A 21,318-nucleotide genomic window follows, 5' to 3' on the forward strand; every position below is an offset into this window, starting at 1 on the left:
AGTTAGTGAGGAAGATAAGAGTCTCCAGCTTCAGCGATTTTTGCAGTTCGTTCCAGTCATTGGCAGCAAACAACTGGAAGGAAAGGCGGCCAAAAGAGGAATTGGCTTTTGGGGTGACCAGTGAAATATACCTGCTGGAGCGCATGCTGCGGGTGGGTGCTGCTATGGTGACCAGTTAACTGAGATAAGGCAGGGCTTTACCTAGCAAAGACTTGTAGATGACTTGAAGCCAGTGGGTTTGGCCACGAGTATGAAGCGAGGGCCAGCCAACGAGAGCGTACAGGTTGCAGTGGTGTGTAGTATATGGGGCTTTGGTGACAAAACGGATGGCACTATGATAGACTGCATCCAATTTGTTGGAGGCTATTTTGTAGGAAAGCTACAAAATAGGATCGGTAGGATAGTCAGTTTTACGAGGGTATGTTTGGCAGCATGAGTGAAGGATGCTTTGTTGCAAAATAGGAAGCCGATTCTAGATTTAATTTTGGATTGGAAATGCTTAATGTGGGTCTGGAAGGAGAGTTTACAGTCTAACCAGACACCTAGGTAGTTGTCCACATATTCTAGGTCAGAACCATCCAGAGTAGTGATGCTGGACGGCGGGCAGGTGTGGGCAGAGATCGGTTGAAGAGCATGCATTTAGTTTTACTTGCATTTAAGAGCAGTTGGAGGCCACGGAAGGAGAGTTGTATGGCATTGAAGCTCGTCTGGAGATTAGTTAGCACAGTGTCCAAAGAAGGGCCAGAAGTATACAGAATCTGTATAGAGGTGGATCAGAGAATCACCAGCAGCAAGAGCGACATCATTGATATATACAGAGAAGAGAGTCGGCCCGAGAATTGAACCCTGTGGCACCCCCATAGAAACTGCCAGAGGTCCGGACAACAGGCCCTCTGATTTGACACACTGAACTTTATCAGAGAAGAAGTTGATGAACCAGGCGAGGCAGTCATTTGAGAAACCAATGCTGTTGAGTCTGCAGATAAGAATGTGGTGATTGTCAGTCGAAAGCCTTGGCCAAGTCGATGAATACGTCTGCACAGTAATGTCTCTTATCGATGGCAGTTATGATATCGTTTAGGACCTTGAGCGTGGCTGAGGTGCACCCATGACCAGCTCGGAAGCCATATTGCATAGCGGAGAAGGTACGGTGGGATTGGAAATGGTCGGTGATCTGTTTGTTAACTTGGCTTCCGAAGACCTTAGAAAGGCAGGGTACATAGATAGATATAGGTCTGTAGCAGTTTGGAGTGTCTCCCCCTTTGAAGAGTGGGATGACCGCGGCAGCTTTCCAATCTTTGGGGATCTCAGACGATACGAACGAGAGGTAGAACAGGCTAGTAACAGGGGTTGCAACAATTTCAGCAAATAAAGCCAAATGAGGTGTTGGCTTTAGGGATGATCAGTGAGATACACCTGCTGGAGCGCGTGCTACGGATGGGTGTTGCCATCGTGACCAGTGAGCTGAGATAAGGCGGAGCTTTACCTAGCATGGACTTGTAGATGACCTGGAGCCAGTGGGTCTGGCGACGAATATGTAGCGAGGGCCAGCCGACTAGAGCATACAAGTCGCAGTGGTGGGTGGTATAAGGTGCTTTAGTGACGAAACGGATGGCACTGTGATAGACTGCATCCAGTTTGCTGAGTAGAGTGTTGGAAGCCATTTTGTAGATGACATCGCCGAAGTCGAGGATCGGTAGGATAGTCAGTTTTACTAGGGTAAGCTTGGCGGCGTGAGTGAAGGAGGCTTTGTTGCGGAATAGAAAGCCGACTCTTGATTTGATTTTCGATTGGAGATGTTTGATATGAGTCTGGAAGGAGAGTTTGCAGTCTAGCCAGACACCTAGGTACTTATAGACGTCCACATATTCTAGGTCGGAACCATCCAGGGTGGTGATGCTAGTCGGTCATGCGGGTGCAGGCAGCGACCGGTTGAAAAGCATGCATTTGGTTTTACTAGCGTTTAAGAGCAGTTGGAGGCCACGGAAGGAGTGTTGTATGGCATTGAAGCTTGTTTGGAGGTTAGATAGCACAGTGTCCAAAGACGGGCCGAAGGTATATAGAATGGTGTCGTCTGCGTAGAGGTGGATCAGGGAATCGCCCGCAGCAAGAGCAACATCATTGATATACACAGAGAAAAGAGTCGGCCCGAGAATTGAACCCTGTGGCACCCCCATAGAGACTGCCAGAGGACCGGACAGCATGCCCTCCGATTTGACGCACTGAACTCTGTCTGCAAAGTAATTGGTGAACCAGGCAAGGCAGTCATCCGAAAAACCGAGGCTCCTGAGTCTGCCGATAAGAATATGGTGATTGACAGAGTCGAAAGCCTTGGCAAGGTCGATGAAGACGGCTGCACAGTACTGTCTTTTATCGATGGCGGTTATGATATCGTTGAGTAACCTTGAGTGTGGCTGAGGTGCACCCATGACCGGCTCGGAAACCAGATTGCACAGCGGAGAAGGTGCGGTGGGATTCGAGATGGTCAGTGACCTGTTTGTTGACTTGGCTTTCGAAGACCTTAGATAGGCAGGGCAGGATGGATATAGGTCTGTAACAGTTTGGGTCCAGGGTGTCTCCCCCTTTGAAGAGGGGGATGACTGCGGCAGCTTTCCAATCCTTGGGGATCTCAGACGATATGAAAGAGAGGTTGAACAGGCTGGTAATAGGGGTTGCGACAATAGTGGCAGATAGCTTCAGAAATAGAGGGTCCAGATTGTCAAGCCCAGCTGATTTGTACGGGTCCAGGTTTTGCAGCTCTTTCAGAACATCTGCTATCTGGATTTGGTTAAAGGAGAACCTGGAGAGGCTTGGGCGAGGAGCTGCGGGGGGGGCGGAGCTGTTGGTCGAGGTTGAAGTAGCCAGGCGGAAGGCATGGCCAGCCGTTGAGAAATGCTTATTGAAGTTTTCGATAATCATGGATTTATCAGTGGTGACCGTGTTACCTACCTAGCTGGGAGGAGGTGCTCTTGTTCTCCATGGACTTCACGGTGTCCCAGAACTTTTTGGAGTTGGAGCTACAGGATGCAAACTTCTGCCTGAAGAAGCTGGCCTTAGCTTTCCTGACTGACTGCGTGTATTGGTTCCGGACTTCCCTGAACAGTTGCATATCACGGGGACTATTCGATGCTATTGCAGTCCGCCACAGGATGTTTTTGTGCTGGTCGAGGGCAGTCAGGTCTGGGGTGAACCAAGGGCTGTATCTGTTCTTAGTTCTGCATTTTTTGAACGGAGCATGCTTATCTAAAATGGTGAGGAAGTTACTTTTGAAGAATGACCAGGCATCCTCAACTGACGGGATGAGGTCAATGTCCTTCCAGGATACCCGGGCCAGGTCGATTAGAAAGGCCTGCTCACAGAAGTGTTTTAGGGAGCGTTTGACAGTGATGAGGGGTGGTCGTTTGACTGCGGCTCCGTAGCGGATACAGGCAATGAGGCAGTGATCGCTGAGATCCTGGTTGAAGACAGCGGAGGTGTATTTGGAGGGCCAGTTGGTCAGGATGACGTCTATGAGGGTGCCCTTGTTTACAGAGTTAGGGTTGTACCTGGTGGGTTCCTTGATGATTTGTGTGAGATTGAGGGCATCTAGCTTAGATTGTAGGACTGGCGAGGTGTTAAGCATATCCCAGTTTAGGTCACCTAACAGAACAAACTCTGAAGCTAGATGGGGGGCGATCAATTCACAAATGGTGTCCAGGGCACAGCTGGGAGCTGAGGGGGGTCGGTAGCAGGCGGCAACCGTGAGAGACTTATTTCTGGAGAGAGTAATTTTCAAAATTAGTAGTTCGAACTGTTTGGGTATGGACCTGGAAAGTATGACATTACTTTGCAGGCTATCTCTGCAGTAAACTGCAACTCCGCCCCCTTTGGCAGTTCTATCTTGACGGAAGATGTTATAGTTGGGTATGGAAATCTCTGAATTTTTGGTGGCCTTCCTGAGCCAGGATTCAGACACAGCAAGGACATCAGGGTTAGCAGAGTGTGCTAAAGCAGTGAGTAAAACAAACTTAGGGAGGAGGCTTCTGATGTTGACATGCATGAAACCAAGGCTTTTTCGATCACAGAAGTCAACAAATGAGGGTGCCTGGGGACATGCAGGGCCTGGGTTTACCTCCACATCACCCGCGGAACAGAGAAGGAGTAGTAATGAGGGTGCGGCTAAAGGCTATCAAAACTGGTCGCCTAGAGCGTTGGGGACAGAGAATAAGAGGAGCAGGTTTCTGGGCATGGTAGAATATATTCAGGGCATAATGCGCAGACAGGGGTATGGTGGGGTGCGGGTACAGCGGAGGTAAGCCCAGGCACTGGGTGATGATGAGGGAGGTTGTATCTCTGGACATGCTGGTAGTAATGGGTGAGGTCACCGCATGTGTGGGAGGTGGGACAAAGGAGTTATCAGGGGCGTGAAGAGTGGAACTAGGGGCTCCATTGTGAACTAAAACAATGATAACTAACCTGAATAACAGTATACAAGGCATATTGACATTTGAGAGAGACATACAGCGAGGCATACAGTAATCACAGGTGTTGAATTGGGAAAGCTAGCTAAAACAGTAGGTGAGACAACAGCTAATCAGCTAGCACAACAACAGCAGGTAAAATGGCGTAGACTAGGCAACGGGGCCAACAGATAGAACAAACAAGCAGAATGGAGTACCGTGATTAATGGACAGTCCAGCGTGCATCAGCTATGTAGCCAAGAGATCAGTGTCCAGGGGGCAGCGGTGGATGGGGCAGGGAAGCTGGCCTGGCGAGTGTTATCCGGGTAAAAAAAAAAACTAACAATGACTAAATAGCTTGTAGCTAGTTAGCTGGTTAGCTTCTGGAGGTTCTTGAGTGTGTTCTAAAAATAAAAATAATAGCGATTCCGTATCACATTGGGTGAGGCAGGTTTCCGGAAGGTATAAACAAATTAAAAGTCAAAAGAGATAGAAAATAAATATGGGTCCGGTGAGCGTTTGAGACGCGGCGATTCAGGCGGTTAGCAGGCCTGTGCTAACAAGCTAACAGTTTGTAGGCCCGGGCTAGACAAGGTAGCAGTTAGCGGGCCGGAGCTGGACAAGCTAGCAGTTAGCAGGCCGAATTAGCAAGCAGGGAGATAGCGAGGGCTAGAGAGTTAGCCTTTGGGGGACGTCGCGATGGGGTGAGTCTGTTTATTCCTCTTCATGCGATGACATCGGTAGACCGGTCGTGGGCCCGGGTATTGTAGCTCAGGAGTATGCTACGGTGGTAGCGCAGGTGCTACGGCCGGGCTAGCTTCAAGCTAAGTGGGTGGAAACGCTAGCCAGGAGTAATCCGAGGTTGCGGTTTAGCTAGATAGCTAGTTGCTGAAAAATCCAGCTGAAAGATGTTCCGTTTGCGGTGGGAATCCGGGGATGAAAAATAAATAGGTCCGTTGTGCTCTGGTTAAAGTCGCGTTGTACGAACAGGCGAGAGCTTTCCGAACTACAGGTTAGCTGATGACCGGTTAGCTGGAGACCGCTAGCATACCCGCTGGTTAGCTGGCTAGCTTCAGTTGAGGGGTCCCGAAGTAAATATAAATACTTTAGGAAAAATAGCTACATTGGGTGAGTCGGGTTGCAGGAGAGTATTTGGAAGCTTAGGGTTTAGCAAAATGTTTTCAAAGAGATATGTGGAGAAAATATGTAAAAAACGAAAAATAAACGAAAAATAAACGATATATACAGGGACACGACAGGACAGGACGACCTACTGCTACGCCTAACATATGAGATGAGTATGTAAACAAAGTGGCATAGTTAAAGTGGCTAGTGATACATGTATTACATAAGGATGCAGTCGATGATATAGAGTACAGTATATACGTATGCATATGAGATGAATAATGTAGGGTAAGTAACATTATATAAGGTAGCATTGTTTAAAGTGGCTAGTGATATATTTACATCATTTCCCATCAATTCCCATTATTAAAGTGGCTGGAGTTGAGTCAGTGTCATTGACAGTGTGTTGGCAGCAGCCACTCAATGTTAGTGGTGGCTGTTTAACAGTCTGATGGCCTTGAGATAGAAGCTGTTTTTCAGTCTCTCGGTCCCAGCTTTGATGCACCTGTACTGACCTCGCCTTCTGGATGACAGCGGGGTGAACAGGCAGTGGCTCGAGTGGTTGATGTCCTTGATGATCTTTATGGCCTTCCTGTAGCATCGGGTGGTGTAGGTGTCCTGGAGGGCAGGGAGTTTGCCCCCGGTGATGCGTTGTGCAGACCTCACTACCCTCTGGAGAGCCTTACGGTTGAGGGCGGTGCAGTTGCCATACCAGGCGGTGATACAGCCCGCCAGGATGCTCTCGATTGTGCATCTGTAGAAGTTTGTGAGTGCTTTTGGTGACAAGCCGAATTTCTTCAGCCTCCTGAGGTTGAAGAGGCGCTGCTGCGCCTTCTTCACGATGCTGTCTGTGTGAGTGGACCAATTCAGTTTGTCTGTGATGTGTATGCCGAGGAACTTAAAACTTGCTACCCTCTCCACTACTGTTCCATCGATGTGGATAGGGGGGTGTTCCCTCTGCTGTTTCCTGAAGTCCACAATCATCTCCTTAGTTTTGTTGACGTTGAGTGTGAGGTTATTTTCCTGACACCACACTCCGAGGGCCCTCACCTCCTCCCTGTAGGCCGTCTCGTCGTTGTTGGTAATCAAGCCTACCACTGTTGTGTCGTCCGCAAACTTGATGATTGAGTTGGAGGCGTGTGTGGCCACGCAGTCGTGGGTGAACAGGGAGTACAGGAGAGGGCTCAGAACGCACCCTTGTGGGGCCCCAGTGTTGAGGATCAGCGGGGAGGAGATGTTGTTGCCTACCCTTACCACCTGGGGGCGGCCCGTCAGGAAGTCCAGTACCCAGTTGCACAGGGCGGGGCCGAGACCCAGGGTCTCGAGCTTGATGACGAGCTTGGAGGGTACTATGGTGTTGAATGCCGAGCTGTAGTCGATGAACAGCATTCTCACATAGGTATTCCTCTTGTCCAGATGGGTTAGGGCAGTGTGCAGTGTGGTTGAGATTGCATCGTCTGTGGACCTATTTGGGCGGTAAGCAAATTGGAGTGGGTCTAGGGTGTCAGGTAGGGTGGAGGTGATATGGTCCTTGACTAGTCTCTCAAAGCACTTCATGATGACGGATGTGAGTGCTACGGGGCGGTAGTCGTTTAGCTCAGTTACCTTAGCTTTCTTGGGAACAGGAACAATGGTGGCCCTCTTGAAGCATGTGGGAACAGCAGACTGGTATAGGGATTGATTGAATATGTCCGTAAACACACCGGCCAGCTGGTCTGCGCATGCTCTGAGGGCGCGGCTGGGGATGCCGTCTGGGCCTGCAACCTTGCGAGGGTTAACACGTTTAAATGTCTTACTCACCTCGGCTGCAGTGAAGGAGAGACCGCATGTTTTCGTTGCAGGCCGTGTCAGTGGCACTGTATTGTCCTCAAAGTGGGCAAAAAAGTTATTTAGTCTGCCTGGGAGCAAGACATCCTGGTCCGTGACTGGGCTGGATTTCTTCCTGTAGTCCGTGATTGACTGTAGACCCTGCCACATGCCTCTTGTGTCTGAGCCGTTGAATTGAGATTCTACTTTGTCTCTGTACTGGCGCTTAGCTTGTTTGATAGCCTTGCGGAGGGAATAGCTGCACTGTTTGTATTCGGTCATGTTACCAGACACCTTGCCCTGATTAAAAGCAGTGGTTCGCACTTTCAGTTTCACACGAATGCTGCCCTCAATCCACGGTTTCTGGTTAGGGAATGTTTTAATCGTTGCTATGGGAACGACATATTCAACGCACGTTCTAATGAACTCGCACACCGAATCAGCGTATTCGTCAATGTTGTTATCTGACGCAATACGAAACATCTCCCAGTCCACGTGATGGAAGCAGTCTTGGAGTGTGGAGTCAGCTTGGTCGGACCAGCGTTGGACAGACCTCAGCGTGGGAGCCTCTTGTTTTAGTTTCTGTCTGTAGGCAGGGATCAACAAAATGGAGTCGTGGTCAGCTTTGCCGAAAGGGGGGCGGTGCAGGGCCTTATATGCGTCGCGGAAGTTAGAGTAACAATGATCCAAGGTCTTTCCACCCCTGGTTGCGCAATCGATATGCTGATAAAATTTAGGGAGTCTTGTTTTCAGATTAGCCTTGTTAAAATCCCCAGCTACAATGAATGCAGTCTCCGGATAAATCGTTTCCAGTTTGCAGAGAGTTAAATAAAGTTCGTTCAGAGCCATCGATGTGTCTGCTTGGGGGGGGATATTTACGGCTGTGATTATAATCGAAGAGAATTCTCTTGGTAGATAATGCGGTCTACATTTGATTGTGAGGAATTCTAAATCAGGTGAACAGAAGGATTTGAGTTCCTGTATGTTTCTTTCATCACACCATGTCACGTTGGCCATAAGGCATACGCCCCCGCCCCTCTTCTTACCAGAAAGATGTTTGTTTCTGTCGGCGCGATGCGTGGAGAAACCCGTTGGCTGCACCGCTTCGGATAGCGTCTCTCCGGTGAGCCATGTTTCCGTGAAGCAAAGAACTTTTACAGTCTCTGATGTCCCTCTGGAATGCTACCCTTGCTCGGATTTCATCAACCTTGTTGTCAAGAGACTGGACATTGGCAAGAAGAATGCTAGGGAGTGGTGCACGGTGTGCCCGTCTCCGGAGTCTGACCAGAAGACCGCCTCGTTTCCCTCTCTTTCGGAGTCGTTTTTTTGGGTCGCTGCATAGGATCCACTCCGTTGTCCTGTTTGTAAGGCAGAACACAGGATCCGCGTCGCGAAAAACATATTCTTGGTCGTACTGATGGTGAGTTGACGCTGATCTTATATTCAGTAGTTCTTCTCGACTGTATGTAATGAAACCTAAGATGACCTGGGGTACTAATGTAAGAAATAACACGTAAAAAAACAAAAAACTGCATAGTTTCCTAGGAACGCGAAGCGAGGCGGCCATCTCTGTCGGCGCCGGAAGTACACAGGGGAGGCTTGGGTGAGTTGCTGTGGGGGGTGCAGGGCAGTTGACCGGGGTAGGGGTAGCCAGGTGGAAAGCATGGCCAGCCGTGGAAAAATGCTTATTCAAACTCTCAATTATCATGGATTTATCGATGGTGACAGTGTTTCCTAGCCTCAGTGCAGTGTGCAGCTGGGAGGAGGTGCTCTTATTCTCCATGGACTTTACAGAGTCTCAGAACTTTTTTGAGTTTGTGCTACAGGATGCAAATTTCTGCTTGAAAGAGATAGTTTTCCTAACTGCCTGTGTTAGCTTAGCTTTCCTAACTGCCTGAGCTTAGCTTTCCTAACGCCTGTGTAGATTGGTTCCTAACTTCCCTGAAAAGTTGCATATCGCGGGGGCTATTCGATGCTAATGCAGTGCGCCACAGGATGTTTTTGTGCTGGTCAAAGGCAGTCAGGTCTGGAGTGAACCAGGGGCTATATCTGTTCTTGGTTCTACATTTTTTTTGAATGGGGCATGCTTGTTTAAGATGGTGAGGAAAGCCCTTTTAAAGAATAACCAGGCATCCTCTACTGACGGGATGAGGTCGATATCCTTCCAGGATACCCGGGCCAGGTCAGTTAGAAAGGCCTGCTTGCTGAAGTGTTTTAGGGAGCGTTTGACAGTGATGAGGGGTGGTCGTTTGGAGGCAAATGTGTTCTTGGGGATCTTCATTGCTGCAGAATTCTTTTTGGTACCCTTCCCCAGATTGACGCAAACATGTCTCAGAGCTCTACAGACAATTCCTTAGATATGTGGGCTCCCGTTGGGCTCCCGAGTGGTGCAGCGGTCTAAGGCACTGTATCACAGTGCTAAAGGCATCACTACAGACCCTGGTTCGATCCCGGGCTGTATCACAACCAGCCATGATCGGGAGTCCCATAGGGCAGAGCACAATTGGCTCAGCGTTGTCCTGGATAGGGTTTGGCCGGTGTAGGTCGTCATTGTAAATAAGAATTTGCTCTTAACTGACTTGCCTAGTTAGTAAAGGTTAAATAGAAATTCAATAAATAAAAAGTGTCACTTTCCAAATCATGACCAATCAATTGAATTTATCCGGGGGTGGACTCCAATAAAATTGTACAAACATCTCAAGGATGATCAATGGACACAGGATGCTCCATTTCGAGTCTCTTTTCAAAGGGTCTGAATACTTAAGGTATTTCTGCTTTTTATTTTTTATAAATTGTCCAAAAATTAAAAATTTAAAAACTGTTTTTGCTTCGTCATTATGGAGTATTGTTTGAAAATTGTTGAGGATTTGTTTTACTTTAATCCATTTTAGAATAAGGCTGTAACATAACAAAATGTGGAAAAAGTCAAGGGGTCTGAATACTTTCTGAAGGCACTGTATAATGTGATTTGACGTCATTTTATCTGTGGCCAATGACCTTAAGCTTTCTTGAATGGGCACTTCTAATGTAACTCCATGTCAGCACCCAAGGGGCTTGAATATTTTTGCTCTACCCTTAGATTTGGCGGTGATGTTGTGTCCCTATGAGTGACAGAACACTGAGCCAATCACGGCGCAACTAGAGAACATTACCAACGCCTACACTCTGTATTTTCTGATGGCTACCCCATCAACACAGAAAGTACTGAGCTAGGCTGAAACACCTGTGTTTTGGAGTTGCCTTACTCAAGAAAGCAATTATTATTATTATATATTTTTTTACATTGTTTGCAAACTGATATGTGACATGTATTAATGTCAAAATAACATGCAAAACAGCTTAAAAGCTGTGCCCCATCTGCCCTGAATGACGGGTTGCCAATGATCACTCATTAATCTCTACATTTCCCATCAACATTAATCTATTAAAAACCATTGCCAACTCTTACTGCCTCTTGTAAGAGAATGAAAACACAGAGCTCTGTTTATTATTTAAATTCTTTAGGAAGTCACTGTTTATTGGGACACAAACATCACGTGCTAAACAAAGTATGGACAGATTTGTTATATATATATATAAGAAGTAAATAATGAATAAAAAACAATTAAAGGTAATATTAATACCAGCATACCATAGGTATTACTGTGAATAGGTCAAATTGGCTTGAACAATGCCTCACACTGTCACAATGTCATGATGTCAAATCTACAATGTACGTCCTACAACACACAGCTAATGTAAATCCCCACCGATAACGGCAAAAGTAATGCAACATATGTACACTAGCAGGACCCCACCCTTACCGGAGGTAAATCATGATGTTGTTCGTATTTCTTCAGCTATTGGGTCTCTGGATGCTATAGCATTCTTAAGTCCCACATTTCCCCATGGGATAATGATACTTGATGCTTTCCCTTTAAAATTCAATGATTTTTACAGGCCTACCATGAACCCATGTCCCCCCCTTTAAAAAAACACTCATGTAGAAAAAACTATAATATCAAGGCGTGTATTCACAAAGACTTCAGTAGCTATAAGTGCTGTCCATTACCGAATAAGATTATATTTTACAGACTTACAGCGTGTTAACACCTGGTTTAGACAGAGGCGGAACCAATTGATATAGAGACCTTCCCTGGCAAGATCCTCAGAGGATTAAAACGTAAAGTAGACATGTATGGAAAAACTCTCTCTTTGAAAGGATGTGTGAATCTGTGAAGTTCTGTGTTATCAACTGGGTCAACAACTGAAAGCTCTCCCTTTTTCCAGTTCAGCTGCATTCTGATTCTCTGGGGCTTTCTCACTTTGAAGGGAGTGGATGGAGTACATTCGTCCGATAAGGAATGGGTAGTATATTCCCCATCTTTACACTGCACACCAGAGGACCCATGTCTAAAGCCAATCGTTTGCTTCCTCTGGACAGACTCTAAAGCTACACCCAGAGCCCAGGCTTTATTTCCTCCAACCTCAATGTCCCAACTATGTGTCCCCGAGTTGAAGCCCTTAGAGCCCAGGACCACAAAGAGGTCATCATACCTCTCTGGGTTTTCAGGAAGCTGCCGTGCGTCTTTGGTGTATGTCACACTCATCAGATCCTCGGACAGGATGAGATGCGGATGGGCAGTGTTGGGGTCCAGAATCACAGGAGCGTATTGAACTATTTCCTGCATCTTCTCCCAGACTCTGAACTGCAGGTTGCCTAGGTACTTTGCCACGTGGATCAGTGATTCTGAAACCTTCTCCGGAATTGACAGGGTGCACTTTGCTTTTTTGACTGTGGCCTTGAAGTTCTGCAGGAATGAGATATCGTCGGCTCCCAGCTCTTTCTCTATGGCTCTGATTGTGTCAGAAAGTGATGATATCTCCCTGCTCATCTCTTCAATCTTTTTTGTCATCGTCTGACTCTTTTGCTTCTCTTCCTTCCTCAGTGCAGCAATCCTGGCTTCCTCTTCATCCTGTAGAAACTGGTGAAGCTTCCCAAACTCCTCCTTAATCTGCTTCTCTGTGTGCTGGGCCTGTGTCTTAATGTGCTCTGCTGTTTGATCACAGGTCAGTTTAACTTCATTTAAGACCTCCAGCATATCCTTTAGGGGCTTCAATGCCGTCTTAACTTCCTCCTTATGATCCAGTGCAGCTTCATCTATGGGGATGCAGTCATGCTTTTTATGGTTCTTTGAATCCCGGCACACTACACAAATTGACTGCTTATCATCCAGACAGAACAGTTTGAGTTTCTCACTGTGCAGACTGCAATGCACATCTGGCCCTGCTGAAAATCTCTGACCTTTCTCCTGTAAGTAGGCATCACACAGGTTCTTTAAAGCTAGGTTACATGGGGGGTTATCCATTGACAATCTTTTCCGGCACATTGGACATTCTCGAGATCCCTTCTGTTTCCAGAATTCCTTCAGACAGGCTTTGCAGACGCTGTGGGTACATGACAGGAAAACGGGATCCCTGAAGATGTCACAGCACACAGTACAGCAGAGATCCTCCTCTGGGAGGGAAGGTTTAGATGCCATTTTCTCACCACCACTGTCTCTCTTCTGTGATGGCTTCTGGAATTGAGGTTTACTTTCACTTTTGAAAACATACAGCAGTGAGGTCTGTCGAACTTGGAAATCACAATGTATAGTAGATTATGCTGTTTCTTCAACCATCTTTAATGGTTATTTGAATGTTGATTATTTCCAACAATTATAAGTCCATAGATAAGGCAAATAAATAATTTAGACCGAATGTTGCGAGCATTACTGAATAGCTACATGCTACAGTGTGGTTCCGTTGTGAACTCTACTACTTCCTGGTTGACAGATAATACAGGGGTGGAGCTCTCTGCAAAGTAGGAGTCTGCATACATCTCACGTGTGTGTACGTGTGTGTGTGTGTTATAAAATTGCAGAAATAGAACAAGCTCTCTCTTCAATACAGGACATTAACAAAACTCTAGCTCCAATTTACAATTACACAACACAAGGTTGCCACTACAATATCATGGTATACCATTAAAAATATGTCATCAATGGCAGTCATATGCTGCCTTCAAATGCTCTTTGGAATCTCGTATTTCCCAGTTGGTGAAGTCGTTTATACAACATGATTGCGTTCAAGTGCTTTTTAAGAGATTTAGAATAGCATAGCTAAGCAGGTAACGTTGCTAATAATTCCTTAGCTACCATGCTCGTCGAACATCTCATTCCAAAATCATAGGCATTAATATGGAGTTTGTCCCCCCTTTGCTTCTATAACAGCCTCCACTCTTCTGGGAAGTCCTTCCACTAGATGTTGGAACATTGCTGCGGGAACTTGCTTCCATTCAAACATAAGAGCATTAGTGAGGTTGGGCACTGATGTTGGGCGATTAGGCCTGGCTCGTAATCGGCATTCCAATTCATCTCAAAGGTGTTCGATGGGGTTGAGGTCAGGGCTCTGTGCAGGCCAGTCAAGTTCTTTGTTACATTCCCCAGTTTCTGTGTTGTGATTTGTGTATTTGTGTGTTTCAGGATGGCTTCCTGAATTCCCCTAAGCAGCTGATGGTCGGCCATTGCTAATTGGAACTGACCCCACCCTCTCGTCAGGAACAGCTGTCTTCAATTACCAACTCCTTCTGAAGCTATATAAGCCAGTGTTCTATTGCTCAGAAGACAGATGATTGCCGAGAGAAGAGAGATGAGGGTGAGCGCCTGTGTTGGTTGTTGTTAGGAGAGCGATGGACATATGTCCTATGTTGGTTTTTGCTCAGAGACAGGTTTTGTTAAATATTTTTGTAGCTGCTGATTTGAGGCATTTGTGTGCCAATAGAACTGTGTTTTGATTCTTGAAATTGTTTAATGACATTTGTATTGTTCTGTTTCATTTGTTCCCAGGGGGGAAAGGGAAGGCACCTAGGTAGTGCCTAGACAAGAGGCCTGCGGGCATACATTACTCGTAGTATTCACTGTTTATGCACACTAGTTAAGACCTGGGTGGACCACCCCCTGTATTTTGGTTAGCGCACTGGGTGGTGCTAAGTTAAGTAAGTAGTGGGTAGGCAGGTAAGGTAGGAGAGGGGGGGCTTTGATATTCTTTGCTTTGGTTCTGTCCAGCCCCTTTTTCCCCATACGGTACCACTCTCTGCCTTTGTCATCCGTACTCGCACCTACAGTCCCATACCTCTTTCACTCCACGGGTAGTTGAGTTGTAGCAAGGTGTTGTGGTGGTCCCTCTTCCTAGAGGCATATGTAACATTCTTCCACCTGCTTGGCCATGGAAACTCATTTCATGAAGCTCTAGACTAACAGTTATTGTGCTGAAGTTGCTTCTTGAGGCAGTTTGGAACTTGGTAGTGAGTGTTGCAACCGAGTACAGAGATGTTTTATGCGCTACACTTGGCAGCACTCAGCGGTCCCGTTCTGTGAGCTTGTGTGGCCTTCACGGCTGAGCCGTTGTTGCTCCTAGATGTTTCCACTTCACAATAACAGCAGTTACAGTTGACCGGGGCAGCTCTAGCAGGGCTGAAATTTGATGAAGTGACTTGTTGGAAAAGTGGCATCCTATGACTGTGCTACGTTGAAAGTCACTGAGCTCTTAAGTACAGGCCATTCTACTGCCAATATTTGTCTATGAGGATTGAATGATTTTTTAAAATATACAACTGTCAACGGCTGTGAATGAAAAAGCCAAATCCACTCATTTGAAGGGTTGTCCACATACTTTTGTGTATATAGTTTATGCGTTTCTGAGCATTTGAATCTCACACGAGACAAAAACATCACAGTACTTAGAGTCTTGAAGTGATTAAAAACGGGGGAAATATGTAATTTATATTATGTAATTAATACCAATTCTGTTTATAAATACCAATCAATATGTACAGTAATCATGTACATAATTTGAAATTGAACTGCTGGCATTTAATTTCCATTACTCTATCACTAATGATATTATTGCTGTTTACCTATTTATTTTGTTGTTTTTGATATTTCCTTGCAGCCCTCTCATTTGTGCAACATTCTTGTTTTTTTGGGATGAAATTGTGACTGGCAAAGAAAATAAGGAAGAGTATAGAAATGGGCCTTTGTGTCTGAAACCTATTTTGACCAGGGCCCGGTTTCCCTAAAGCATCTTAAGTCTCAATGGTTCGAATGATGACCTTAAGCATTTTAGCCTTAAGATGCTTTTGGGAAAACGGGCCCAGGATGAGATCGAACAATGTTGTGTCATCGTGTTTAAATGTTGTGTTTTTTTGTTTGTTGGTTGAGTGTGATATGTTGTATTGTGTCAATAAATAGGCAGATTCATGGGAACGTGCATTTAAATCTTGAGTTGTGTACAGTGTTTCGAAAGTACAGTGTTTTGAATTATATACATTTCTTTGCAGATGGTGTTAACAAACTGTAGCATACCTGTTTTGTTTCAATCAAAGCATATATTTTGCCTAGTGGAGCACACTGAATTTCTCCATCCATGACCGCAAGGCCCTCCAGCGGGTGGTGGCCCAGTAAAACTACTAAAAAAACGGTGCCTTAGGAAGGCCCGCAGCATCGTCAAGAACCCCACACACCCCAGCCACAAGATGTTGATATTAGGTCTGATACCAACAGGCTCCGAGACAGTTTATGTACAAATCATCAGACTGCTGAACACTTGATCTGGACTGATGACCTGCATTTACTCTCTGTGACTTAGAACACATGAACTCTCACACACACACACACAACTGCTGCTACCAGACTTGATTTATGATTGCTAAATACTGCACAATTTAAACACTTGCCCCTCATCCCCTCCTTCCCCAATACATTGGTAAAAATTGGACTATAAATTGTGCCTTCCTATATTATACTGCTAACATGTTTATTCTGTTCTACTGAGCCATTTACTTAGTATGATCTTTTATTTCTTACTGTTGCATTGTCAAGCAGGAACCTGCAAGTACAGTACACATTTTGTTGGACAGTGTATACCATCTGCATCACGTACATCCGACTATAACTTAACTTGTTGGGTTTTGGTAGCGTAGGAGAAAAATGCGACCATTCGCACAATCATCCTAAAATTTGGTGTTTTTTGTCTTACAGTAACATTATACTATATTTGGTTATTTATTTTATTTTTATTTATTTTACCTTTATTTAACCAGGTAGGCAAGTTGAGAACAAGTTCTCATTTACAATTGCGACCTGGCCAAGATAAAGCAAAGCAGTTCGACAGATAAAACGACACAGAGTTACACATGGAGTAAAAACAAACATACAGTCAATAATGCAGTAATGCAGTTATGTACAATACTATCATTATGTGATCTTGCAGACATTGATCTAGCTTTGATCAATAGCAGTGCATGGGTAGAAATCACTGGGGAAGCCAAGTTCCCCCCCCCCCCCCCCAAAAAGCCATATTACAACCTGTGTTGTGATTGATAATGGTGTTTGCTCTTTAACCTGTTAATTCATATGCCTTGCGACATGAAACATTGGCCTAAAGGTCGAGACAATAAGAAGACACAGAATAAATTCAACCACACCTTTGTTTTATCACACAAAGTCCACAAACTGCTGCTGTCACCTTGTATAAATGATTGGAGGCCGGCGCAGGAATACGTAATAGGGAGTTTTTAATACTCCACCCAAAAATACAACATGCCATGAAAGGCACGGGGACGAAGCCCAAAACAAACACGTATACAAAAACACAGGGATGTAACCCAAACAAAAGACAGAGGTTAAACCTTTAATAAATACATGGGATGAGACCCGTAATAACGAGTACACAATACACGCAGCACGAAAGCCGAAACAACAAAGCACAGGTACTCACAAGACCATGGGAACAATCACGGACAAGACAGTGGTGAACAGAGGGCACATATACAATTACTAATCAGGGGAATTGGAATCAGGTGTGCGTAATGAGACAGTTCAGTGACGCCTAGAGTCCGGTGACATAGACCTCCAGAACTGGTCCATGGAATGAACAGCAGGACCGGGGGAATCCATGACAGAATCCACTTCCTGACGCTATGCACTGGCAGCTGAACAACACCGGCCTCGGGGACAAACACAGAGACTCAGGCCGGTCAGCGCCAGTTGCAGCTACCGAAGTCGCGTCATCGTAGGACAGGCCAGTTGCAGCTGCCGAAGTTGTGACGGCGTCGGACGGGCCATTCTCACTGTCTCAGTTTAGGGTTGGTTATTCTTCCCATGTCCATTGGTCTTGTGAGTACCTGTGCTTTGTTGTTTCGGCTTTCGTGCTGCATGTATTGTGTACTCGTAATTACGGGTCCCGTCCCGTGCATTGTTGTGCACTTCTTATTACGGGTCTCGTCCCGAGTATTGTTATTACAGGTCTTGTCCCGTGTATTTATTAGAGGTTTAACCTCGTTCTTTTGTCTGGGTTACATCCCTGTGCCTCAACCTAATAATTTGGTCTATTTTCCACTCATAATTTAGCCGACTGTTCTGACTTGGTGGTGCTGTTGGGACAGCTTTATGTAGGCCCTAACTGTTTGTGGGCACCGTTTGTCACCGTTATAGTGCAATTCATGGACTGTTTAGTAGAGATGCACGATATATCAGAATCGGACGATATTAGCTAAAAATGACAACATCGGTATCGGCCCGATGTCTAGTTTAACACTGATGTTAAAAACCGATGTCAATGCTACTGTGCATACCTATATAACGTAGGTACATGACATAATGTAACATTTCACGCTACACGTGCAATACAGCATTCCTAACCTAGCCCACAATGTCTGCTGTGTGGATGAAGCAGTCAACAAGTCGAGCAGTCATTTTGAAAGAGTAAGAAGATTTCAGCCGGTCAACTCAAAAGCGAAATCCATTAAAGCCAAGATAATGGCTTTCATTGCCCTTGACAATCAACTGCTCTCTGTCGTGGGTGATGTTGGCGTGGGTGATGTTGGCGTTCACCGACTGGTCGAGCACCGATACACACTACCAAGTGCGCTATTTTTCAGATGCTGCCCTACCGGATTTACAAAGTAATAGCTGCTATTAGCTTCACGACATAAAGACCCAAACGGCATTCCATAGTATGTATGTCAAAGAAGATACAGTAGCACTGTCAAAGCTGGACAAAACAGTCTACAAACAAGCAAACACCGGCAACGAACTATGTGTTTACAATACCGCGTTGGTAATAAAGCATTGTTTGTTCGACTGCGACTTCTGGTTTGGTACATAGATGGCACCAATATAACCAGCCTGAAAACAATGACCAGTAAAACCTGCAGTCATTTTCAATATCTTAGCGATGATTTAGGAATCCTTGTGAGTAAGTATTAGCTAGGTTGCCACTTGTTATTTGCCTATTGAAATTGAACTTCAGTTCATGAAAATAAATAGCTAGTCAGCAACTTAATCCTGTTGCCCAAATCTAACGTTATAAGCAGCCAGCTAGCTTCATCCGGCTAGTGAGGCTAGGCCGGACCGGGTTATGGGTTGTGAAGCTAGCCACAATAAGGATTAAGCACAATAGTGGAATTTGCGGTTTGCCTTCAAAATAAAAGTATTGGGTAGCCTTCCACAAGCTTCCCACAATAAGTTGGGTGAATTTTGGCCCATTCCCCCTGACAGAGCTGGTGTAATTGAGTCAGGTTTGTAGGCCTCCTTCCTCGCACATGCTTTTTCAGTTCTGCCCACACATTTTCTATAGGATTGAGGTCAGGGCTTTGTGTTTGCCACTCCAATACCTTGACTTGTTGTCCTTAAGCTATTTTGCCACAACTTTGGAAGTATGCTTGGGGTCATTGTCCATTTGGAAGACCCATTTGCGACCAAGCTTTAACTCCTGACTGATGTGTTGAGATGTTGCTTCAATATATCCATATATTCCCCCTCATGATGACATCTATTTTGTGAAGTGCACCAGTCTCTCCTGCAGAAAAGGACCCCCACAACATGACGCTGCCACCCCTATGCTTCATGGTTGGGATGGTGTTCTTTGGCTTGCAAGCCTCCCCCTTTTTCCTCTAAACATAACGATGGTCATGATGGCAGTTCCATTTTCGTTTCATCAGACCAGAGGACATTTCTCCAAAAAGTACGATCTTTGTCCCCATGTGCAGTTGCAAACCGTAGTCTGGCTTTTTTATGGCAGTTTTGGAGCAGTGGCTTCTTCCTTGAGCGGCCTTTCAGGTTATCTCGATATAGGACTTGTTTTACTGTGGATATAGATACTTTGCACCTGTTTCCTCCAGCATCTTCACAAGGTCCTTTGCTGTTGTTCTGGGATTGATTTGCACTTTTCGCAGCAAAGTACGTTCATCTCTAGGAGACAGAACGTGTCTCCTTCCTGAGCGGTATGACAGCTGCGTGGTCCCAAGGTGTTTATACTTGCGTACTATTGTTTGTACAGATAAATGTGGTACCTTCAGGTGTTTGGAAATTGATCCCAAGGATGAACCAGACTTGTGGAGGTCTACAATTCTTTTGGCTGATTTCTTTTGATTTTCCCATTATGTCAAGCAAAGAGGCACTGAGTTTGAAGGTAGGCCTTGAAATACATCCACAGGTACAACTCCAATAGACTCAAATGATGTTAATTAGCCTATCAGAAGCTTTAAATCCATGACATAATTTTGGGGAATTTTCCAAGCTGTTTAAAGGCAGTCAACTTAGTGTATGTAAACTTCTGACCCACTGGAATTGTGATACAGTGAATTATAGGTGAAATAATCCATCTGCAAACAATTGTTGGAAAAATGTGTCTTGCGTAGATGTCATGTGTAGATGTCCTAACCGACTTGCCAAAACTATAGTTTGTTAACAAGAGATTTGTGGAGTGGTTGAAAAACGAGTTTTAATGACTACAATCGAAGTGTATGTATACTTCTGACTTCAACTGTACATTTAAACTCCGTTTTCTACACTTCCTGACATTTAATCCTAGTAAAAATTCCCTGTCTTAAGTCAGTTAGGATCACCACATTATTTTAAGAATGTGAAATGTCAGAATAACAAGAGAGAATTATTTATTTCAGCTTTTATTTCTTTCATCACATTCCCAGTGGGTCAGAATTTGACATACACTCAATTTGTTTTTGGTAGCATTGCCTTTAAATTGTTTAACTTGGGTCAAACGTTTTGGGTAGCCTTCCACAAGCTTCCCACAATAAGTTGGGTGAATTTTGGCCCATTCCTCCTGACAGAGCTGGTATAACTGAGTCAGGTTTATAGGCCTCCTTGCTCGTACATGCTTTTTCAGTTCGGCCCACAAATTTTCTATAGGATTGAGGTCTTGGCTGATTTCTTTTGATTTTCTCATGATGTCAAGCAAAAAACCACTGAGTTTGAAGGTATAAATCTTCAATAGTGTTTCAACCGGAGAATTCCTTTGTCTGTAGAAATGTAATGGAACAGAGCTATCTCTCAAATGCGTGTGACCAGCTCATGCCACTCTGGCAGACCTCCCATTCCCCCCTCCTTCACAGTAGAAGCATCAAACAAGGTTCTAAAGACTGTTGACATCTAGTGGAATCCTTAGGAAGGGCAATATGACCCCATAGACACTGTATATTCGATAGGCAATGAGTGGAAAAACTACAAACCTCAGATTTCCCGCTTCCTGGTTGGATTTTTCTCAGGTTTTCGCCTGCCATATGAGTTCTGTTATACTCACAAACATTATTCAAACAGTTTAGAAACTTCAGAGTGGTTTCTATCCAAATCTACTAATAATATGCAGATATTAGCAACTGGGCCTGAGTAGCAGGCAGTTTACTCTGGGCACGCTTTTCATCCAAATGTGAAAATACTGCCCCCCATCCCAAATGGGTTAATAAGAAATTTGTGGAGTGATTGAAAAATGAGTTTAATGACTCCTACTGACGTGTATGTAAACTTCTGACTTCAACTGTAAGTGTACATTTAAAAAAAAAAGAAAGCTCACTCTCCCTAATGTGTGATTCAGGACTAACAGAGAAATGCATATTCATTTTAGATAT

General features: G+C 45.1%; 2 protein-coding genes across 4 annotated transcripts in view; both read right to left on the reverse strand.

Moving 5' to 3' along the window:
• The window catches only part of LOC109889775 (sorbin and SH3 domain-containing protein 1-like), an 88,162-nt gene that overhangs the window by 59,242 nt on the left and 7,602 nt on the right, over positions 1–21,318 (reverse strand). The window lies entirely within an intron of this gene.
• On the reverse strand, positions 10,854–13,178 carry LOC109889777 (tripartite motif-containing protein 35-like). Its single transcript, XM_020481486.2, has one exon. The coding sequence runs from the start codon at positions 12,890–12,892 to the stop codon at positions 11,468–11,470; it is 1,425 nt and encodes a 474-aa protein (XP_020337075.1). The 5' UTR covers positions 12,893–13,178; the 3' UTR covers positions 10,854–11,467.

The sequence above is a fragment of the Oncorhynchus kisutch genome, linkage group LG4 (assembly GCF_002021735.2).
Source record: "Oncorhynchus kisutch isolate 150728-3 linkage group LG4, Okis_V2, whole genome shotgun sequence".
NCBI lineage: Eukaryota > Metazoa > Chordata > Actinopteri > Salmoniformes > Salmonidae > Oncorhynchus > Oncorhynchus kisutch.